Genomic DNA, 18622 nt, shown 5'->3' on the forward strand with positions numbered 1-18622 from the left:
TTTACGAATTGAGCACCAAAATATCACGATATATTGAAAACATTGACTACAAAAATGGCTTGGATTATCCAGAGGCTTGGATAAGTGAGGCTTGGATTAGTGAGACTCTACTGTATATAGACAGACACAGAGGCATTTAACATTTTTTTCCAGCTTCACGATTCCGGCCACAGGGGGAGCTGTTGCTTCACTGTCCACTAGTGGCTGTACTTCCTCATTCCTTTCCTCGTGTTACTGCGTATTGAACCACTTTTCCTGTCAAATTTGTTGTATAACATGATGTTTTGGTGATTAATTTGTAAAATCATAACCTAATTTGATGTTTAATAGACTTTTCCTTAATCCCTCCTTATTATCCAAGATATTTGCTTATCCAACATTCTGCCGGCCTGTTTATGTTGGATAAGTGAGACTATTAATATGTGAAAGGATGCCATAAGGAAGAGTGTTCTGCTCCAGGGCCCTGGAGACTAGGACTCAATGGAGCCATGAGTTCAAATGACAGGAAAGGAGATTCCAATGAATATTAGGAAGAACCTCCTGACTGTATGAAAAGCTGTTCAACAGTGGAACTCTCTGCCTCAGAATCCAGTGGAAGCTTTGAAACAGAGGCTGGATGGCCACCTGTGGGGTGTGCTTTTTCCTGCATGGCAGAGCATTGGACTAGATGGCCCATGTGGTCTCTTTTAACTATGAATCTATGGGGGAGTTTTCACCTTGGCCCCCAAATGCTGCAGAACTCTTCCTCAGCTCCAACTCTTCCTGGAAGAGTCTTGGGCATCTACACTGCAGCGTAACTGCCCTGGCTCAATGCAATAGGGATTGTGCTTTGTGGAAGCACCAGCACTCTTTGGCGGAGAAGGCTGAAGACCTTGTCAAACTAAAACACCCAGGATTCCCTAGCACTGGCCTATGGCATTTCAAGTGGGATTCATCTGCACTTATTCTGCCCTGGAGACCTCAGAACGTTCTGCCTTTGCCATAGCAGAGTAACCGGGTTGTAAGGACCTGAGTGGGCTTTCTGTCCTGCCGTGAACGTTTATCCCGGGCCTTCCTGCACTGGCAGAACAGGATTAGACTAGATTGTCTTTTGGGTCCCTCCTCCTGGCATTCTGGGTTCTGGATATTAAGTAAAATAATGAGATAGGGAGGATAAAGAAATGGTTTGGGAAGCAAGCAAGGCAACAATAACGTTTTCATCCTGCGTCTATAAGGAAAGAGTTCTCTTTAATTAATCTTCTATATATATAAAAGAGTGATGGAATCCTGGCGACCGACAAAACAACAAAACTAAACACCTCACAACCTCGAAAATTGACAACACAACCCATCATCCATGCCTCTAGGTTGATACAACAAAAAGAAAAGAAAAATAAAGTCCTAATTAGAGGGAGAGGAATAATTGTTTTTATCCAATTGCTGCCAGTTAGAAGGCTAAGCTCCGCCCACTTGGTGTCCTAGCAACCCACTCAGCCAGGGGACAGGCAGAGTTAGGCCTCACTTAGGCCTCTTCCACATTGCCTATAAAATACAGATTATCAGATTTTAACTGGATTAGATGGCAGTGTAGACTCAAGGCCCTTCTACACAGCTATATAACCCATATAATCTTATATTATCTGCTTTAACTGGATTACCTGGACTCCACACCTTTACCCTTTACCTTAACTACCACCAATTCCTCAATACTTTATTTCTCATACCACCATACTTCGCCACAGCAACACGTGGCCGGGCACAGCTAGTTGTTTATAATCGTTTTAAGGTTGGGGTAGATAGTTTTAATGAGTGTGTTGGTTGTATAAGTCATGTGATGGACAATTACTGCTTTGGCAAGTTGTATAGTGACACTTGAATTGCTGAAAGAAACTAATACAGTAGAGTCTCACTTATCCAAGACTCGCTTATCCAATATCCTGGATTATCCAACGCATTTTTGTAGTCAATGTTTTCAATACATCGTGATATTTTGGTGTTGAAGGGCCCAAAGTTTCTCGTCCAGCGTCTTTTTCCATCTAGAATGGAACCTGTCAGTTAATACACACGGGTAAAAAAAAATAACCGGAAATTTAATGTAAGGATCGATGCCCAGGACTCAATGATCTGCTTCAACATTTGCAACGCATTTGGTGTCCTGGGATCAGAGCTTGTCGTAGCCTCCCGGCCCAATGGCTGATATCATCTGCTGATTCCAAAGGGCAAGTGCTGACCCTCTCGTCCCCTTGACTTGCTCCGACTGGCACGGTTTGAAATGCCATCCCTGCTTCTGGCATGCGAGAGGGGGAAGAGAGAGTGGTCTGTGTGTCGAGTCCTTTGTGCAGCGGTGCCATGTCGCTCCTTTGGCATGCCGTGGGCTCCGCTTGGCACCCCGTCCTGGCATTCAGTGGTGGGGAAGGTCTGGGGATGGTCTCCACTTTGAATGGGCGAGGGCTTGGAATTTGCCAGGCCGATGGGTCTTGCGCTCTGCTGGGCTAAGCAGTCCAAAATGACACGACTTTTTGACTATTTCAGCCCTAATGCAGGCCTGGTCAAACTTGAGCCCTCCTTCCAGGTGTTTTGGACTCCAACTCCCACCATTCCTCACAGCCTCACACCCTTTACCTTAACTACCACCAATTCCTCAATACTTTATTTCTCATACCACCATACCTTGCCACAGCAATGCGTGGCTGGGCACAGCTAGTGGTGTTATAAATTACTTAAATTAGCCTCCCCACATAAGTGGTGCCTAAATTTCCTACTTGAGAGATGCAACTATCTTTCGGGTTGGTTAGGCCAACAACAAGCAGGGCTATTTTTTATTTCAATGGTCGGGTGCTCACTCCGACACAGGCTGGCCTTGAACTCATGACCTCTTGGTCATAGTGATTTGTTGCAGCTGGCTACTAACCAGCCTGCGCCACAGCCCGGCCTAACACTAAAGCTCCCAGCATGCTTGCTTGCTTGCTTTTCGCAGTGCTGACTACAGCAGACCAGGACCAGGAAGGGCATTTTTGGGTAGGAACGGCCAGAAGAAGAGGCAGGAAAGCAAAGCAGGCCAGGCTGATGGGCCCAGCATCCCTCCATAGGCATGTCTGCTGCGCAAGATTCCTGGGAGAGGTGCTTCATGCCAATGTACCAGTTGGAGCATTGTCGCCTTCAGCTGTGCCAGTTGGATGGTCCACTTCAAGCAGCCAAAATATGAAGACGGGGAGCAGAAAAAATTAAACGCCTGGCTCAACAGCAGTCCATGTGAGAAAGATCTTGGAGTCTTTGTGGGGAACAAGCTGAACATGAGCCAAGAATGTGATGCAGCAGCTCAAAACGCCAATGGGATTCTGGGCTGCATCCAAAGGAGTCAAGTGTCCAGATCGAGGGAAGTCTTGGTGTCTTTATATTCTGCTTTGGTCAGACTTCTTTCCCTGGAATCACCCTGTGTCCAATTCTGGGCCCCACAGTTCAAAAGAGAGATTGGCTCTAAGCTGGGAGGAGTCCAGGAGAGCGTGACTAAAGGAATCCAAGGTCTGGAGACCATGAAGGTTGAGAGTAGACAAGAGAGCCCTGCATAAATATGTGAAAGGATGGCATAAGGGCCAGGCTGTGGCGCAGCTAGCTAGTAACCAGCTGCAATAAATCACTACTGACCGAGAGGTCATGAGTTCGAAGCCTGGGTCGGGTTAATCCCCCGACCATTAATTAGCCCGGCTTGCTGTTGACCTATGCAGCCCCGAAAGACAGTTACATCTGTCAAGTAGGGAAATTTAGGTATGCTTTATGCGGGAGGCTAATTTAACTAATTTACAACATCATAAATCTGCCAGCAAAACACAAGGAAAGGAATGAGGAAGTGCAGCCACTAGTGGACATTGAAGCAACAGCTCCCCCTGTGGCTGGAATCGTGAAGCTGGAAAAAAATATTAAATGCCTCTGTGTCTGTCTGTCTATGTTGTTTGTCTGTTGGCATTGAATGTTTGGCATATATGTGTTCATTGTAATCCGCCCTGAGTCCCCTTCGGGGTGAGAAAGAAGGGCGGAATATAAATACTGTAAATAAATAAATAAGGAAGAGGGAGTAGGTGAGGCCTTTTCGGTAGTGGCTCCCCAGCTATGGAATGCTCTCCCCAGTAGTATTCGACAAGCCCCGACACTCCTCTAAGTTTTAGGAAAGCAGTCAAGACATGGCTGTGTACTCAATCGTTTGAGGAATAAATATCTGATGTGATATGGCTGAATCCAGGCGTACACGAAAGGCGTCAGCGGATGAATCTAATTACTCATGCATTTTAATATTTCTTATTATTTAATAGCTGTGCCCAGCCACGCGTTGCTGTGGCGTTGTCTGGTTTTGTTGGTGAGAAATTGTTGAGGTAGTGGTGGTATTGAATGTCTGTTGTATGGTAGTCTTTATGTTTAGTATGCACACTGAAGTGGATTATATGGCAGCGTGGAGTCAAGATAATCCAGTTCAAAGCAGATAATATAATATTCTAAATGGGTTATATAGCTGTGTGGAAGGGCCTTGAGTCTACACTGCCATATAATCCAGTTAAAATCTGATAATCTGTGGAAGAGGCCTAAGTGAGGCCTAACTGTGCCTGTCCTCTGGGCTGAGTAGGTTGCTAGGAGACCAAGTGGGCGGAGCTTAGCCTTCTAACTGGCAGCAATTGGATAAAAACTATTATTCCTCTTCCTGTAATTAGGACTTTATTTTTCTTTTCTTTTTGTTGTGTCAACCTACAGCCGTGGATGATGGGTTGTGTGGTCAAATTTCGAGGTTGGGGGGCCTGTAGTTTTGTTGTTTTGTCCGCTGCCCTGATGCCATCACTCTTTTATATATATAGATGTTTTAATTGAGTTAATGTAACTTTTAATTTATTTTGGTATTGTTATTGTTTTATTGAACTGCCAATGTTTTATTGAATGTGTTTTCTGGGGCAATGGAATTTTCTGACTGTTGTAAGCTGCCCTTAGCCCGGGTGAGAAGGGCGGGGTAGAAATGATGTCAATAATAATAATTTCTGCTGTCCTGGAAACTTGGACTCAGTGGAGCCATGGATTCAATTGACAGAAAAGGAGATTCCACCTGAACATTAGGAAGAACTTCCTGACCCTAAGAAGAGTTGTTCAGCAGTGGAACTCTCTGCCTCGGAGTCTGCTGAAAGACTCCTTGCTTGGAAGCTTTTAAACAGACTGGATGGCCAACTGTCAGGGATATTTTGATTGTGCTTTTCCTGTCTGGCAGGGGGTTGGACTAGATGGCCCACGTGGTCTCTTCCAACTCTGTTATTCTATGATGCTATGAAGGGGTCAGTTGACCTTTTGTGGGTTAGCCTTGACCCCAGGCTCCCTGGATGTATGTGTTGCAGCAGAAGGTTTGGCACTGGCTCTGGCCCACCCTGACCACGCCGGCTTCCCTTGCAATCCCTGCTCCCAACTCTTCCTTCTGTTGAAAGGGACTGCACTCTGCTTACGCCCAGGTGCACTCTTGTTATTTTACACTGACACGAAAGCAAGCTTTGGTGGTGCTGCTGCTGCTCAGTCGCATAGTCATTTCCAACTCTTGGTGACCACATGGACCAGTCCCTGTCGGCCGTCGCCTCCCCCAGTTCCTTCAAGGTCAAGCCAGTCCCTTCAAGGATATGGTCCATCCATCTCACCCTTGGTCGGCCTCTCTTCCTTTTTCCTTCCATTTTCCCCAGCATTATGATCTTCTCCAAGCTTTCCTGTTTCCTCATGATGTGGCCAAAATACTTCAGCTTTGCCTCTCATATCCTTCCCTCCAGTGAGCAGCCACTGGGCATTATTTCCTGGAGGATGGACTGGTTGGATCTTCTTGCCAAGGTCCAAGGCACTCTCAGGGTTCTCCTCCAGCACCAGAGTTCAAAAGCCTCTCTCTTCCTTCCTTCACTCAGCCTTCCTTATGGTCCAGCTCTCGCATCCATAGGTCACTATGGGGAATACCATGGCTTTGACTATGCAGACCTTCATTGCCCGTGTGATGTCTCTGCTCTTCACTATTTTGTCAAGGTTGGTCCTTGCTCTCCTCCCAAGAAGGAAACATCTTCTGATTTCCTGGCTGCAGTGAACTTCGTGCCTAGAAATACAAAGCCTGTCCCTGTCTTCATGTTTTCTTCCTCTATTTGCCAGTTATCAATAGGTGTAGTTGCCATGATCTTGGTTTTCTTGATGTTTAACTGCAGCCCAACTTTTGCCTTTTCTTCTTTCTTTCCCCTTGGTGATAAGGCTCCTCGGCTCTTCCTCGCTTTCGGCCATCAGAGTGGTATCATCTGCAGACCTAAGGTTGTGAATGTTTCTTCCAGCAATTTTTGTCGCAGCTATCAAATTAGGGTTCCAAACATTCAACCCCTTCTGCGGAAGTTGCACCCTTCGTCCAAGGAGAAAACCCCAAAACAAACTGTCTTTCAAGTAAAGAAAGATTTATATGAAAATATATACAAACATAATAGTCCTTGGCTTTTATCAGCATCTTTCAACTGGCGAAACAAAATGTTATCTTCTCGTTTTCTTCAGCTCCACTCCAACAGCAGCACCATCACCTTCACAATCACATTCACTAACTCAAGATTTACTCAGACTCTATTAATAGCACTCAGTCTTTAGCAGGTGTCTTGATTACATGGATAGGACATGATTCTTACAAACACTTATCCATTTTCACATAAGAAATGACCTAAATAATATAAAACTCTGACAATTTTAACTCCGGCCTTGGATTCCTCAAGCCCTGCACATACGTCGCATGATGTGTTCTGCATACAAGTTGAATAGGGAGGGTGAGAGGATGCAGCCCTGATGTCCGCACTCCTTTCCCAATCTTGAACCCGTCTCCTGTTCCATGGTCTGTTCTTACTGTGGCTACTTGGTCTTTATCCAGATTTCTCAGGAGACAGACAAGGGGACTTGGTCTCCCCAGACCACCAAGAACAGGCCACAGTTTATTATGGTGCTGAGCGAGGCGGAGTCTTGCTTAATAATGTCAAAGAGATAAACAAACACTATAAAGGTTCAAAACATAAAAAGAGATGTGTATATTAGAGCATCTTGCAAAGGCCACAGAAATAGTCAGGCCTCTCTGAGTATAGAGCTATCTTCCTTCTATGTAAAAAGGATAAGCGAATACTATAAAGTTTCAAAACATAAGTTGCACTATGTAATTCAGAGCACCATATACATACAATATTACCTGAGAGTTAACAACAATAATGGAAATAAATAAGTACAGTCAACTGTTATAATTCACAGTAGTATCTTCCAGACTGTAATAGTCTCCACTATTTAAACATCAATTGAATTTGGCAACCAAAATAATATAAACACATTCAACCTTTGCAAAATAATATTGGTTAATATATCTTTTGAGACTTCACAGGTATTGAAAAGCTTGTTCCAAAAAAAAAAAAAAATGACCAAAAGTTCTTTTGATTCTTTGAGATCCTGTGTTGATGACATCAAATGTATAGTATAGTAAATGTATGTCTAGTATAGGAAGTAAGTTCAGTTTCTCAAGAGTAAGCTCCCAAGTCTGGGGAACAAACTAGGCATGAATGTTGATTCTGAGTAGTTGTCAAAAAGAGCCCCAGCTAGGAGAACACAATGCTGTTTCTAACTAGCTGGCTGTAGACTGCAATAGTCCGTTTACTACTGGTTCCCGGGTTTACTCCAGTTTCAGTTGTCCTTCTTCTGGTAAGCGGCAATGGATAAGCAGCAAATAGTTTTCAATTTGTATATTGTTGGTGCTGCTCAATTTGTATATTGTTGGCTCTGCGTCAGTATATAGATTCGCAGTGTCAGTTTGCTGAAATGTGGTTTCTATGACGCGAGAATCTTGCTTAAGCCAGCCGGTGCTGCTGGGGACAGCGTGCCGAGGTCGGAGGATGTCCTCTCTCTCCCCTCCGCCTCCAGAAGCCTTAATCTCCATGTGGCCACAAGCTGATTAGCCCCAGACGAAGGCATATGGGGGTGTCCGCTTGGGCGGGGGCAGGGTAGAATTTCCCTCCCCCTTAATTGAGTGCTGGGGAGGGGGTGCAGATCCCCCCAGTGGGACCCCAAACCCTCTCTCCCGGGCCCAATTGGTTCCTCTCTCTTCTCAGTTGGAGGAGGAGAAGTTGGGGTGGGAGAAGATTGCAATGAACATTTGTCAAGGAGGTACCTCTATTTTCCCTCCCCATAATGTGTGTATGTGGGGGGCAGCTGATCCCCCTCCCCAATTCCTCCTTTAGAAGCAGCAATGGCATCCCTCCCCCTCACCCAGCACTATTTATAGGCGTCTGGTGATGTCAGTTCTTTCCAGCTGCTGGGCTCACTCGCTTGCTTGCTTGGCTCTGGCCCTGCCCAAAAGGCCCCTCCTCTCCCCCCTCTGCAGCCCCCATTCCTGGCTTCAGCTGTCAGAGGCAGCAGTTCTGCATTGGCAGCTGCCTCGGTTGCATTGCCGCAGCCAGTGGGTGGACCGGTGACAGACTGCTGGGGTGGGTGGGGTGTGGGCATGAGGTCTGGGTCTGCGCACAGGGAGGCAGCAGCATGGAGAACGGAAGACTGGCCAAGGTGAGTGCCGGTTAATGGGTGGGTGGGGGGGTGGGGGGTGCGTACATGCGTGGGGACTTCTGTGCCCAGGGAGCTGACTGAGAGAGTCAGGTAAAGTGCATGCATTGGAACACTGTACATGCTTATATGCCTATATGCATGGGGACTTCTGTGCCCAGGGAGCTGACTGAGAGAGCCACGTAAAGCGCATGCATTGGAACACTGTACATGCTTATATGCATATGTAAATGGGGGCTTCTGTGCCCAGGAAGCTGACTGAGAGAGCCAGGTAAAGCGCATGCATTGGAACACTGTACATGCTTATATGCCTATATGCATGGGGACTTCTGTGCCCAGGGAGCTGACTGAGAGAGCCACGTAAAGCGCATGCATTGGAACACTGTACATGCTTATATGCATATGTACATGGGGGCTTCTGTGCCCAGGAAGCTGACTGAGAGAGCCAGGTAAAGCGCATGCATTGGAACACTGTACATGCTTATATGCCTATATGCATGGGGGCTTCTGTGCCCAGGGAGCTGACTGAGAGAGCCACGTAAAGCGCATGCATTGGAACACTGTACATGCTTATATGCCTATATGCATGGGGACTTCTGTGCCCAGGGAGCTGACTGAGAGAGCCACGTAAAGCGCATGCATTGGAACACTGTACATGCTTATATGCATATGTACATGGGGGCTTCTGTGCCCAGGGAGCTGACTGAGAGAGCCACGTAAAGCGCATGCATTGGAACACTGTACATGCTTATATGCCTATATGCATGGGGGCTTCTGTGCCCAGGGAGCTGACTGAGAGAGCCACGTAAAGCGCATGCATTGGAACACTGTACATGCTTATATGCCTATATGCATGGGGGCTTCTGTGCCCAGGGAGCTGACTGAGAGAGCCACGTAAAGCGCATGCATTGGGACACTGTACATGCTTATATGCCTATATGCATGGGGGCTTCTGTGCCCAGGGAGCTGACTGAGAGAGCCACGTAAAGCGCATGCATTGGGACACTGTACATGCTTATATGCCTATATGCATGGGGGCTTCTGTGCCCAGGGAGCTGACTGAGAGAGCCACGTAAAGCGCATGCATTGGGACACTGTACATGCTTATATGCCTATATGCATGGGGGCTTCTGTGCCCAGGGAGCTGACTGAGAGAGCCACGTAAAGCGCATGCATTGGGACACTGTACATGCTTATATGCCTATATGCATGGGGGCTTCTGTGCCCAGGGAGCTGACTGAGAGAGCCACGTAAAGCGCATGCATTGGGACACTGTACATGCTTATATGCCTATATGCATGGGGGCTTCTGTGCCCAGGGAGCTGACTGAGAGAGCCACGTAAAGCGCATGCATTGGGACACTGTACATGCTTATATGCCTATATGCATGGGGGCTTCTGTGCCCAGGGAGCTGACTGAGAGAGCCACGTAAAGCGCATGCATTGGGACACTGTACATGCTTATATGCCTATATGCATGGGGGCTTCTGTGCCCAGGGAGCTGACTGAGAGAGCCACGTAAAGCGCATGCATTGGGACACTGTACATGCTTATATGCCTATATGCATGGGGGCTTCTGTGCCCAGGGAGCTGACTGAGAGAGCCACGTAAAGCGCATGCATTGGAACACTGTACATGCATATATGCCTATATGCATGGGGGCTTCTGTGCCCAGGGAGCTGACTGAGAGAGCCACGTAAAGCGCATGCATTGGAACACTGTACATGCTTATATGCCTATATGCATGGGGGCTTCTGTGCCCAGGGAGCTGACTGAGAGAGCCACGTAAAGCGCATGCATTGGGACACTGTACATGCTTATATGCCTATATGCATGGGGGCTTCTGTGCCCAGGGAGCTGACTGAGAGAGCCACGTAAAGCGCATGCATTGGGACACTGTACATGCTTATATGCCTATATGCATGGGGGCTTCTGTGCCCAGGGAGCTGACTGAGAGAGCCACGTAAAGCGCATGCATTGGGACACTGTACATGCTTATATGCCTATATGCATGGGGGCTTCTGTGCCCAGGGAGCTGACTGAGAGAGCCACGTAAAGCGCATGCATTGGGACACTGTACATGCTTATATGCCTATATGCATGGGGGCTTCTGTGCCCAGGGAGCTGACTGAGAGAGCCACGTAAAGCGCATGCATTGGGACACTGTACATGCTTATATGCCTATATGCATGGGGGCTTCTGTGCCCAGGGAGCTGACTGAGAGAGCCACGTAAAGCGCATGCATTGGAACACTGTACATGCATATATGCCTATATGCATGGGGGCTTCTGTGCCCAGGGAGCTGACTGAGAGAGCCACGTAAAGCGCATGCATTGGAACACTGTACATGCTTATATGCCTATATGCATGGGGGCTTCTGTGCCCAGGGAGCTGACTGAGAGAGCCACGTAAAGCGCATGCATTGGAACACTGTACATGCATATATGCCTATATGCATGGGGGCTTCTGTGCCCAGGAAGCTGACTGAGAGAGTCAGGTAAAGCGCATGCATTGGAACACTTTACATGCTTATATGCATATGTGCACGGGGGCTTCTGTGCCCAGGGAGCTGACTGAGAGAGCCACGTAAAGTAGAGCATGCATGCATTTTCTGTTCCCTGGAACACTGTACATCCCCGATGCTAGCTCACTTGCCAGCTCCTGAAAATGCTCTCTTTTTTGCTGTCTCACTGTCGTTTGGTGCCAGGCATAAAAAGAAGTCACAGTGAAGCTGCCGGTGGCAAGGAAAGGCATTGGGTTGTATGTTTTCCAGGATGTACGGAAGCACTCTCTCCTGACGTTTCGCCCACATCTATGGCAGGCATCCTTAGATACCTCACAACCTCTGAGGATGCCTGCCATAGATGTGGGCGAAACGTCAGGAGAGAGTGCTTCTGGAACATGGCCATACAGCCCGGAAAACACACAAGAAGATAAAAAACCACCCATTCCTTCCATCAGACCTATTGCATAATTGCTGAGGAGATCGAAGGCTGGTGATGGATTTAGACCCTTTTTTGGAAATTGCGTCCTTTGCTCCAAAGTGCTTTTTCCCCCCTTTTCCGCCGACCACAGGCTGGGTGGGTGGGTGGCATTCTGCGCAAGTCCTTTTGCACAGTCATTTATTTCTCAGCTTTGTGGTGGCTTGAGCGGCCTGGCACATGGATTATCGGAGCCACCTAATAATCTCGGGAACCTCAGGTGGCAGCCCATCAACAGGTGCCCAGGTTGGCACAGCTTGGTCTGCTCAGCGCAGGTGGCCAGGCACCACCTTCTCATTTATTTATTTATTTATTTATTTGCAGTATTTATATCCCGCCCTTCTTTCTCACCCCGAAGGGGACTCAGGGCGGATTACAATGAGCACGTATATGGCAAACATTCAATGCCAACAGACAAACAACATACATTAGACAGACTCAGAGGCATTTTTAACATTTTTCCAGCTTCACGATTCCGGCCACAGGGGGAGCTGTTGCTTCACCGTCCAGTAGTGGCTGTACTTCCTCATTCCTTTCCTTGTGTTTTGCTGGCAGTTTTATGGTGTTGTAAATTAGCCTCCCCGCATAAAGCGTCCCTAAATTTCCCTGATTGACAGGTGCAACTGTCTTTCGGGGCTGCCTAGGTCAACAGCAAGCCGGGGCTATTAATGGTCGGAGGCTTAAACCGACGCGGGCTTCGAACTCATGACCTCTCGGTCAGTAGTGATTTATAGCAGCTGGTTACTAGCCAGCTGCGCCACAGCCCGGCCCCTATTCATATTCTCCCTCTCCAACGCTCCCAAGGGTTGCTGCAATGGACAAGGGAGCCCCTTCAATAACCCCCACCCCGTTGTCTAGCTCTGGCATTGCTTTGCATCTCGGAAACAGATTTGGCCGACTCGCCGTACCTTCCAGAGTCTGGCTTGGAAAATTGCGCTGCCAAGGCAGGAACCATGCCAGGCGTGGAGATGCCTTGTGTGTGTCACTGGAAGAGTCAGCATTGTGCATTCAGTGTCGGGCACGATGACTCAGAGTGTGCCATTCAAATGTTTCCTAAAACTCTTAACCCAGGGGAATAAACCCTGTTTTCCCTAAAATAAGACATACCCAGAAAATAAGACCTACTAGAGGTTTTGCTAAATTACTAAATATAAGGCCTCCCCCAAAAGTAAGACCTAGCAAAGTTTTTGTTTGGAAGCATGCCCGCTGAACAGAACACCAGAGCATGCAGGATCGGTAAACATATGTACCATAGAGTGTTGTACATGGAAATATTAGTAGTAACAAGAAATTCTTGATAGGATTCACAGTTTGTCTGGTTATGCTGGTTTGTGATGACAACTACTGTACAGTATATAATAAATGTTGGAGCCCCCAGATGGCGTAGTGGACTAAGTGACTTGAAGGTTGGGTTGCTGACCTGAAAGCTGCCAGGTTCGAATCCCACCTTGGGAGAGTGCGGATGAGCTCCCTCTATCAGCTCCAGCTCCATGCGAGGACATGAGAGAAGCCTCCCACAAGGATGGTAAAAACATCAAAACATCCAGGCGTCCCCTGGGCAACGTCCTTGCAGACGGCCGATGCTCTCACTCCAGAAGCAACTCAAGTTGCTCCTGACACGAAAAATAATAATAATAATAAATGTTCATTTTTTGTTCAACCATAAATGTGAATTCTTCTTCATGGAAAAATAAGACATCCCCTGAAAATAAGACCTAGAGCAAAAATTAATATTAGACACTGTCTTATTTTCGGGGAAACACAGTATGTACGTGTCGGGTTTGGTGGCCGAGCCCTTGCCCTCAGGTTCCTCCCACTAAAGCTTTGGGGCTTCCATCCCTATGGCTTGCTCTGGACACAGCTCTACCTTCCTTGAGATTTTCCTCCCAGTGCGCACTCCTCCTGCCTTCTCACGTGCGCCCTTGCTCTGCCTCCCGCTCTCCAGGGCACGGACATCCAGAAGAAGATCGACCATGAGATCCGGATGCGAGAAGGCGCTTGCAAGCTGCTGGCGGCCTGCACCCAACGCCAGCAAGCCCTGGAGGTCACCAAGAGCCTGCTGGTCTGCAACAGCCGCATCCTGGCCTACATGGCTGAGCTGCAGCGCATGAAGGAGGCGCAGGTCATGCAGCGCATGGCCCGGCGGTGAGTAGCAGCAGGGACAGCCTTGCAGACTTGAACGTATGTGTTTGGAACTGAGAGAGAGAGAGAGCGCATGCATGTGGCAACTAGACTGTCAGGTCATGACTATCCAAAGTCTTGAGGTCTCTGAGCCAAACCTGAGAGTTAGGGGTGACTCAGAGGTCACAAGTCCCTAGTGGCATCACTAATTGTGACTCATTAAGCACCAACAACATTTGTGTGGAGCCCCCAGTGGCACAGTGTGTTAAAGCGCTGAGCTGCTGAACTTGCGGACCGAAAGGTTGCAGGTTCAAATCCGAGGAGCAGGGTGAGCACCCGCTGTTAGCCCCAGCTTCTGCCAACCTAGCAGTTCGAAAACGGAGCCCCCAGATGGCGTAGTGGACTAAGTGACTTGAAGTGACTGAAAGCTGCCAGGTTCGAATCCCACCCGGGGAGAGTGTAGATGAGCTCCCTCTATCAGCTCCAGCTCCATGCGGAGACATGAGAGAAGCCTCCCACAAGGATGGTAAAAACATCAAAACATCCAGGCAGAGTCCCCTGGGCAACGTCCTTGCAGACGGAAAATTCTCTCACTCCAGAAGCAACTCCGGTTGCTCCTGACACAAAAAAAAAAAAAAGTTCGAAAACAGGCAAATGTGAGTAGATCAATAGGTACTGCTCCAGCTGGACGGTAATAATAATAATAATAATAATAATAATAATAATAATAATAATAATAATAATAATAATTACAGCAGAGTCTCACTTATCCAACGTAAACGGGCTGGCAGAACGTTGGATAAGCGAATATGTTGGATAATAAGGAGAGATTAAGGAAAAGCTTATTAAACATTAAATTGGGTTATGATTTTACAAATTAAGCACCAAAACATCATGTTATACAACAAATTTGACAGAAAAAGTAGTTCATTACACAGTAATGCTATGTAGTAATTACTGTATTTACAAATTTAGCACCAAAATATCATGATATATTGAAAACATTGATTACAAAAATGCGTCGGATAATCCAGAGCGTTGGATAAGCGAGTGTTGGATAAGTGAGACTCTACTGTATTATTATTATTATAAGTGTCCTAGGCACTTGGGAAGTGTTCGACTTGTGATTTTGTGAAACGAAATCCAGCATGTCTATCTTGTTTGCTGTGTCATACAATATAATAATAATAATAATAATAATAATAATAATAATAATAATAATAATAATAATAATAATAATAAGTTTATTAGTATCCCGCCTCCATCTCCCCCAAAGGGGACTCGGGGCATCTCAGAGAAATATCAGATACAAAACAATAACAATGCACAATACATCAATAAACAATAACATGCACCAGTTGTAGTATTTACACATTAACCAGAAAATTAAAAAACACTTATTAAAAACATAGAATTAAAAACAGTGAGGCTGTAATAGTAGATTAGCAAAGTGCACATTATAAGTTGGGAATTGTAATGGCGCTCTTCAGTCATGCTGGCCATATGACCTAGGAGGTGTCTATGGACAACGCCGGCTCTTCGGCTTAAAAATGAAGATGAGCACCAACCCCCAGAGTTGTACACGACTGTACTTAATGTCAGGGGAAAACCTTTACCTTTACCAATAATAATAATAATAATAATAATAATAATAATAATAATAATAATATGCTGGATTTCGTATAGATAGCATATCTATCTTGTTTGTTGTGTCATACTATGTCCTTGTGTCAATAATAATAATAATAATATTCTGGATTTCATATAGATAGCATATCTGTCTTGTTTGCTGTGTCATACTATGTCGTTGTGTCAATAATAATAATAATAATATTCTGGATTTCATATAGATAGCATATCTGTCTTGTTTGCTGTGTCATACTATGTCCTTGTGTCAATAATAATAATAATAATATGCTGGATTTCGTATAGATAGCATATCTATCTTGTTTGTTGTGTCATACTATGTCCTTGTGTCAATAATAATAATAATATTCTGGATTTCATATAGATAGCATATCTGTCTTGTTTGCTGTGTCATACTATGTCGTTGTGTCAATAATAATAATAATAATAATATTCTGGATTTCATATAGATAGTATATCTGTCTTGTTTGCTGTGTCATACTATGTCCTTGTGTCAATAATAATAATAATAATATTCTGGATTTCATATAGATAGCATATCTGTCTTGTTTGTTGTGTCATACTATGTCGTTGTGTCAATAATAATAATAATAATAATAATAATATGCTGGATTTCGTATAGATAGCATATCTATCTTGTTTACTGTGTCATACTATGTCGTGTCAATAATAATAATATGCTGGATTTCATATAGATAGCATATCTATCTTGTTTGCTGTGTCATACTATGTCGTTATGTCAATAATAATAATAATAATAATAATATGCTGGATTTCGTATAGATAGTATATCTATCTTGTTTACTATCTATCCATCATACTATGTCATTGTGTCAATAATAATAATAATATAATAATAATAATAATAATAATAATAATAATAATAATAATAATAATATTATGCTGGATTTCGTATAGATACCATATTTATTTATTTATTTATTTGCTACATTTATATTCCGCCCTTCTCACCCCAAAGGGGACTCAGAGCGGCTTACAAATTAAATTTACATACAATATTGTATTATTAGCATAGTACAATACTGGTAATAAATTACTATATTGTACTGTATCAATATATTGTAATATTATTAGTAATATTACATGTAAAATATGATATATAATTAATATTATTATATTATATTATTAGTATTATATCGTATATCTACCTTGTTTGCTGTGTCATACTATGTTGCTGTGTCAATAATAATAATAATAATAATTATTATTATTATTAAAGCAAAAGCAAGCTCAATGGAGGCAACACCATCAAGGCCATAAACACCTGGGCCATACCTGTCATAAGATATACTGCTGGCATTATAAACTGGACACAGGTGGAACTGGACAATTTGGACAGAAAAACAAGAAAACTCATGACCATTCATCATTCACTGCACCCTCGCAGTGAAGTTTACCAGCTATATCTGCCTAGAAGATCAGGAGGCAGAGGACTCTTACAAGTAAAGCAAGCAGTCAAAGAAGAAGAACATGCCCTGGCAGAAGATGTCAAGCAAAGTGAAGAACCTGCTTTGATTGAAGTCAAAAATCAGAAACTCCTCAAAACACAGCAGACAAAAAACCAGTACAAGAAAACCACACTACAAACTAGAGCTGACAGCTGGCACAACAAAACATTGCATGGAAAGTTCCTTGACAAAATTGAAGGAAAAGCTGACAAGGAGAAGACCTGGCTCTGGCTCACGAATGGGACCCTGAAGAAGGAGACAGAAGGCCTGATCCTTGCAGCCCAGGAGCAAGACATCAGGACAAAGGCCATTAAGGCCAAGATTGAAAAATCAGCTGATTACCCAAAATGCAGACTGTGCAAGGAAACCGACGAAACCATGGATCATATCCTCAGCTGCTGTAAGAAAATCGCATAGACAGACTACAAACAGAGGCACAACTATGTGGCCCAAATGATTCATTGGAACTTATGCCTCAAGTACCACCTCCCAGCAGCAAAGAACTGGTGGGATCACAAACCTGCAAAAGTATTGGAAAATGAGCACGCAAAGATACTGTGGGACAAAGTTCTGGAACACAACACACCAGACATCACCGTTGTGGAAAAGAACAAGGTTTGGATCATTGATGTTGCCATCCCAGTCGCATAGATGAAAAACAACAGGAAAAACTCAGCCGCTATCAGGACCTCAAGATTGAACTTCAGAGACTCTGGCAGAAACCAGTACAGGTGGTCCCGGTGGTGCTGGGCACACTGGGTGCTGTGCCAAAAGATCTCAGCCGGCATTTGGAAACAATAGACATTGACAAAATCACCATCTGCCAACTGCAAAAGGCCACCCTACTGGGATCTGCACACATCATCAGAAAATACATCACACAGTCCTAGACACTTGGGAAGTGTTCGACTTGTGGTTTTGCGAAACGAAATCCAGCATGTCTATCTTGTTTGCTGTGCCATACAACGTTGTTGTGTTGATAATAATAATAATAATAATAATAATAATAATAATAATAATAATAATAATAAACATTTGTGCAGGGCATGCCATTCAGATGCAAACCTCTGAAATCCTTAGGGACATTTCCTGGCAGTGCTCTCGCCCTGAGATTCCTCCCTCTTGTCCTAGGAACTGGAGGAGAGAAGCTTGGCCATAGGGTCATGGAATCCAGAGAGAGAGAGAGATTTCTTCCTACCGAGCCGTTTGTTTTCAGGATTTTCCTCCACTTTAATTGCTCCATTGTCCGGACAGGATTTTGTTTTGTTTCCAGTCGGTTCACCATTGTGGAAGGTTTATAAATAGAGTGGCATATAGAGTGTTTACATACAAACCAGGTCTGGGAAAACTTTGGCCCTCCTTCCAGGTGTTTTGGACTGCAACTCCCACCATTCCTCACAGCCTCAGGCCCCTTTCTTTTCACCCCCAGCCGCTTAAGCGGCTGGGGGTGAAAAGGAAAGGGCCTGAGGCTGTGAGGAATGGTGGGAGTTGGAGTCCAAAACACCTGGAAGGAGGGCCCAAGTTTGCCCATGCTTGCTTTAAAGCAAGTGTGAATGTTGCAATGAGCAAGCTTGAATTAGCACGTGAAAGTATGCAAAGTCAATCAGTGAGGATATCTGCGTAGAGGTAGCCTGGCTTTTGTTGCTTGGAGACACCCTCTGGGAAGTGTTGATGATGATAATGATAATAATTTTGAAGTTTGCAAAGTCAATCAGTGAGGGTATCTGCGTAGAGATAGCCTGGCCTTTGCTGCCTGGAGGCACCCTCTGTTTGGGAGGTGTTAATGATGATGATAATGATAATAATAATAATGATAATGGTAATAATTTTGAAGTTTGCAAAGTCAATCAGTGAGGGTATCTGCGTA

At 45.0% G+C, this 18622-nt stretch overlaps 2 protein-coding genes across 7 annotated transcripts in view; one reads left to right on the forward strand and one right to left on the reverse strand.

The window, feature by feature from the left end:
- Window positions 1-18622, reverse strand: part of LOC103281892 (drebrin-like protein A) — a 215788-nt gene that overhangs the window by 126717 nt on the left and 70449 nt on the right. The window lies entirely within an intron of this gene.
- The window catches only part of rtkn (rhotekin), a 73961-nt gene that overhangs the window by 24691 nt on the left and 30648 nt on the right, over window positions 1-18622 (forward strand). For 5 of the 6 annotated variants that reach the window (XM_062981913.1, XM_062981915.1, XM_062981912.1 and 2 more), the window contains exon 2: window positions 13464-13663. In XM_062981913.1, the coding sequence (XP_062837983.1) occupies window positions 13464-13663 (200 nt within the window). Of the gene's footprint in view, window positions 1-8303; window positions 8542-13463; window positions 13664-18622 lie in introns of those variants that run through there. The other variant, XM_062981917.1, reaches the window with a different exon arrangement.

The sequence above is a fragment of the Anolis carolinensis genome, chromosome 5 (genome assembly GCF_035594765.1).
Source record: "Anolis carolinensis isolate JA03-04 chromosome 5, rAnoCar3.1.pri, whole genome shotgun sequence".
Classification (NCBI taxonomy): Eukaryota; Metazoa; Chordata; class Lepidosauria; order Squamata; family Dactyloidae; genus Anolis; species Anolis carolinensis.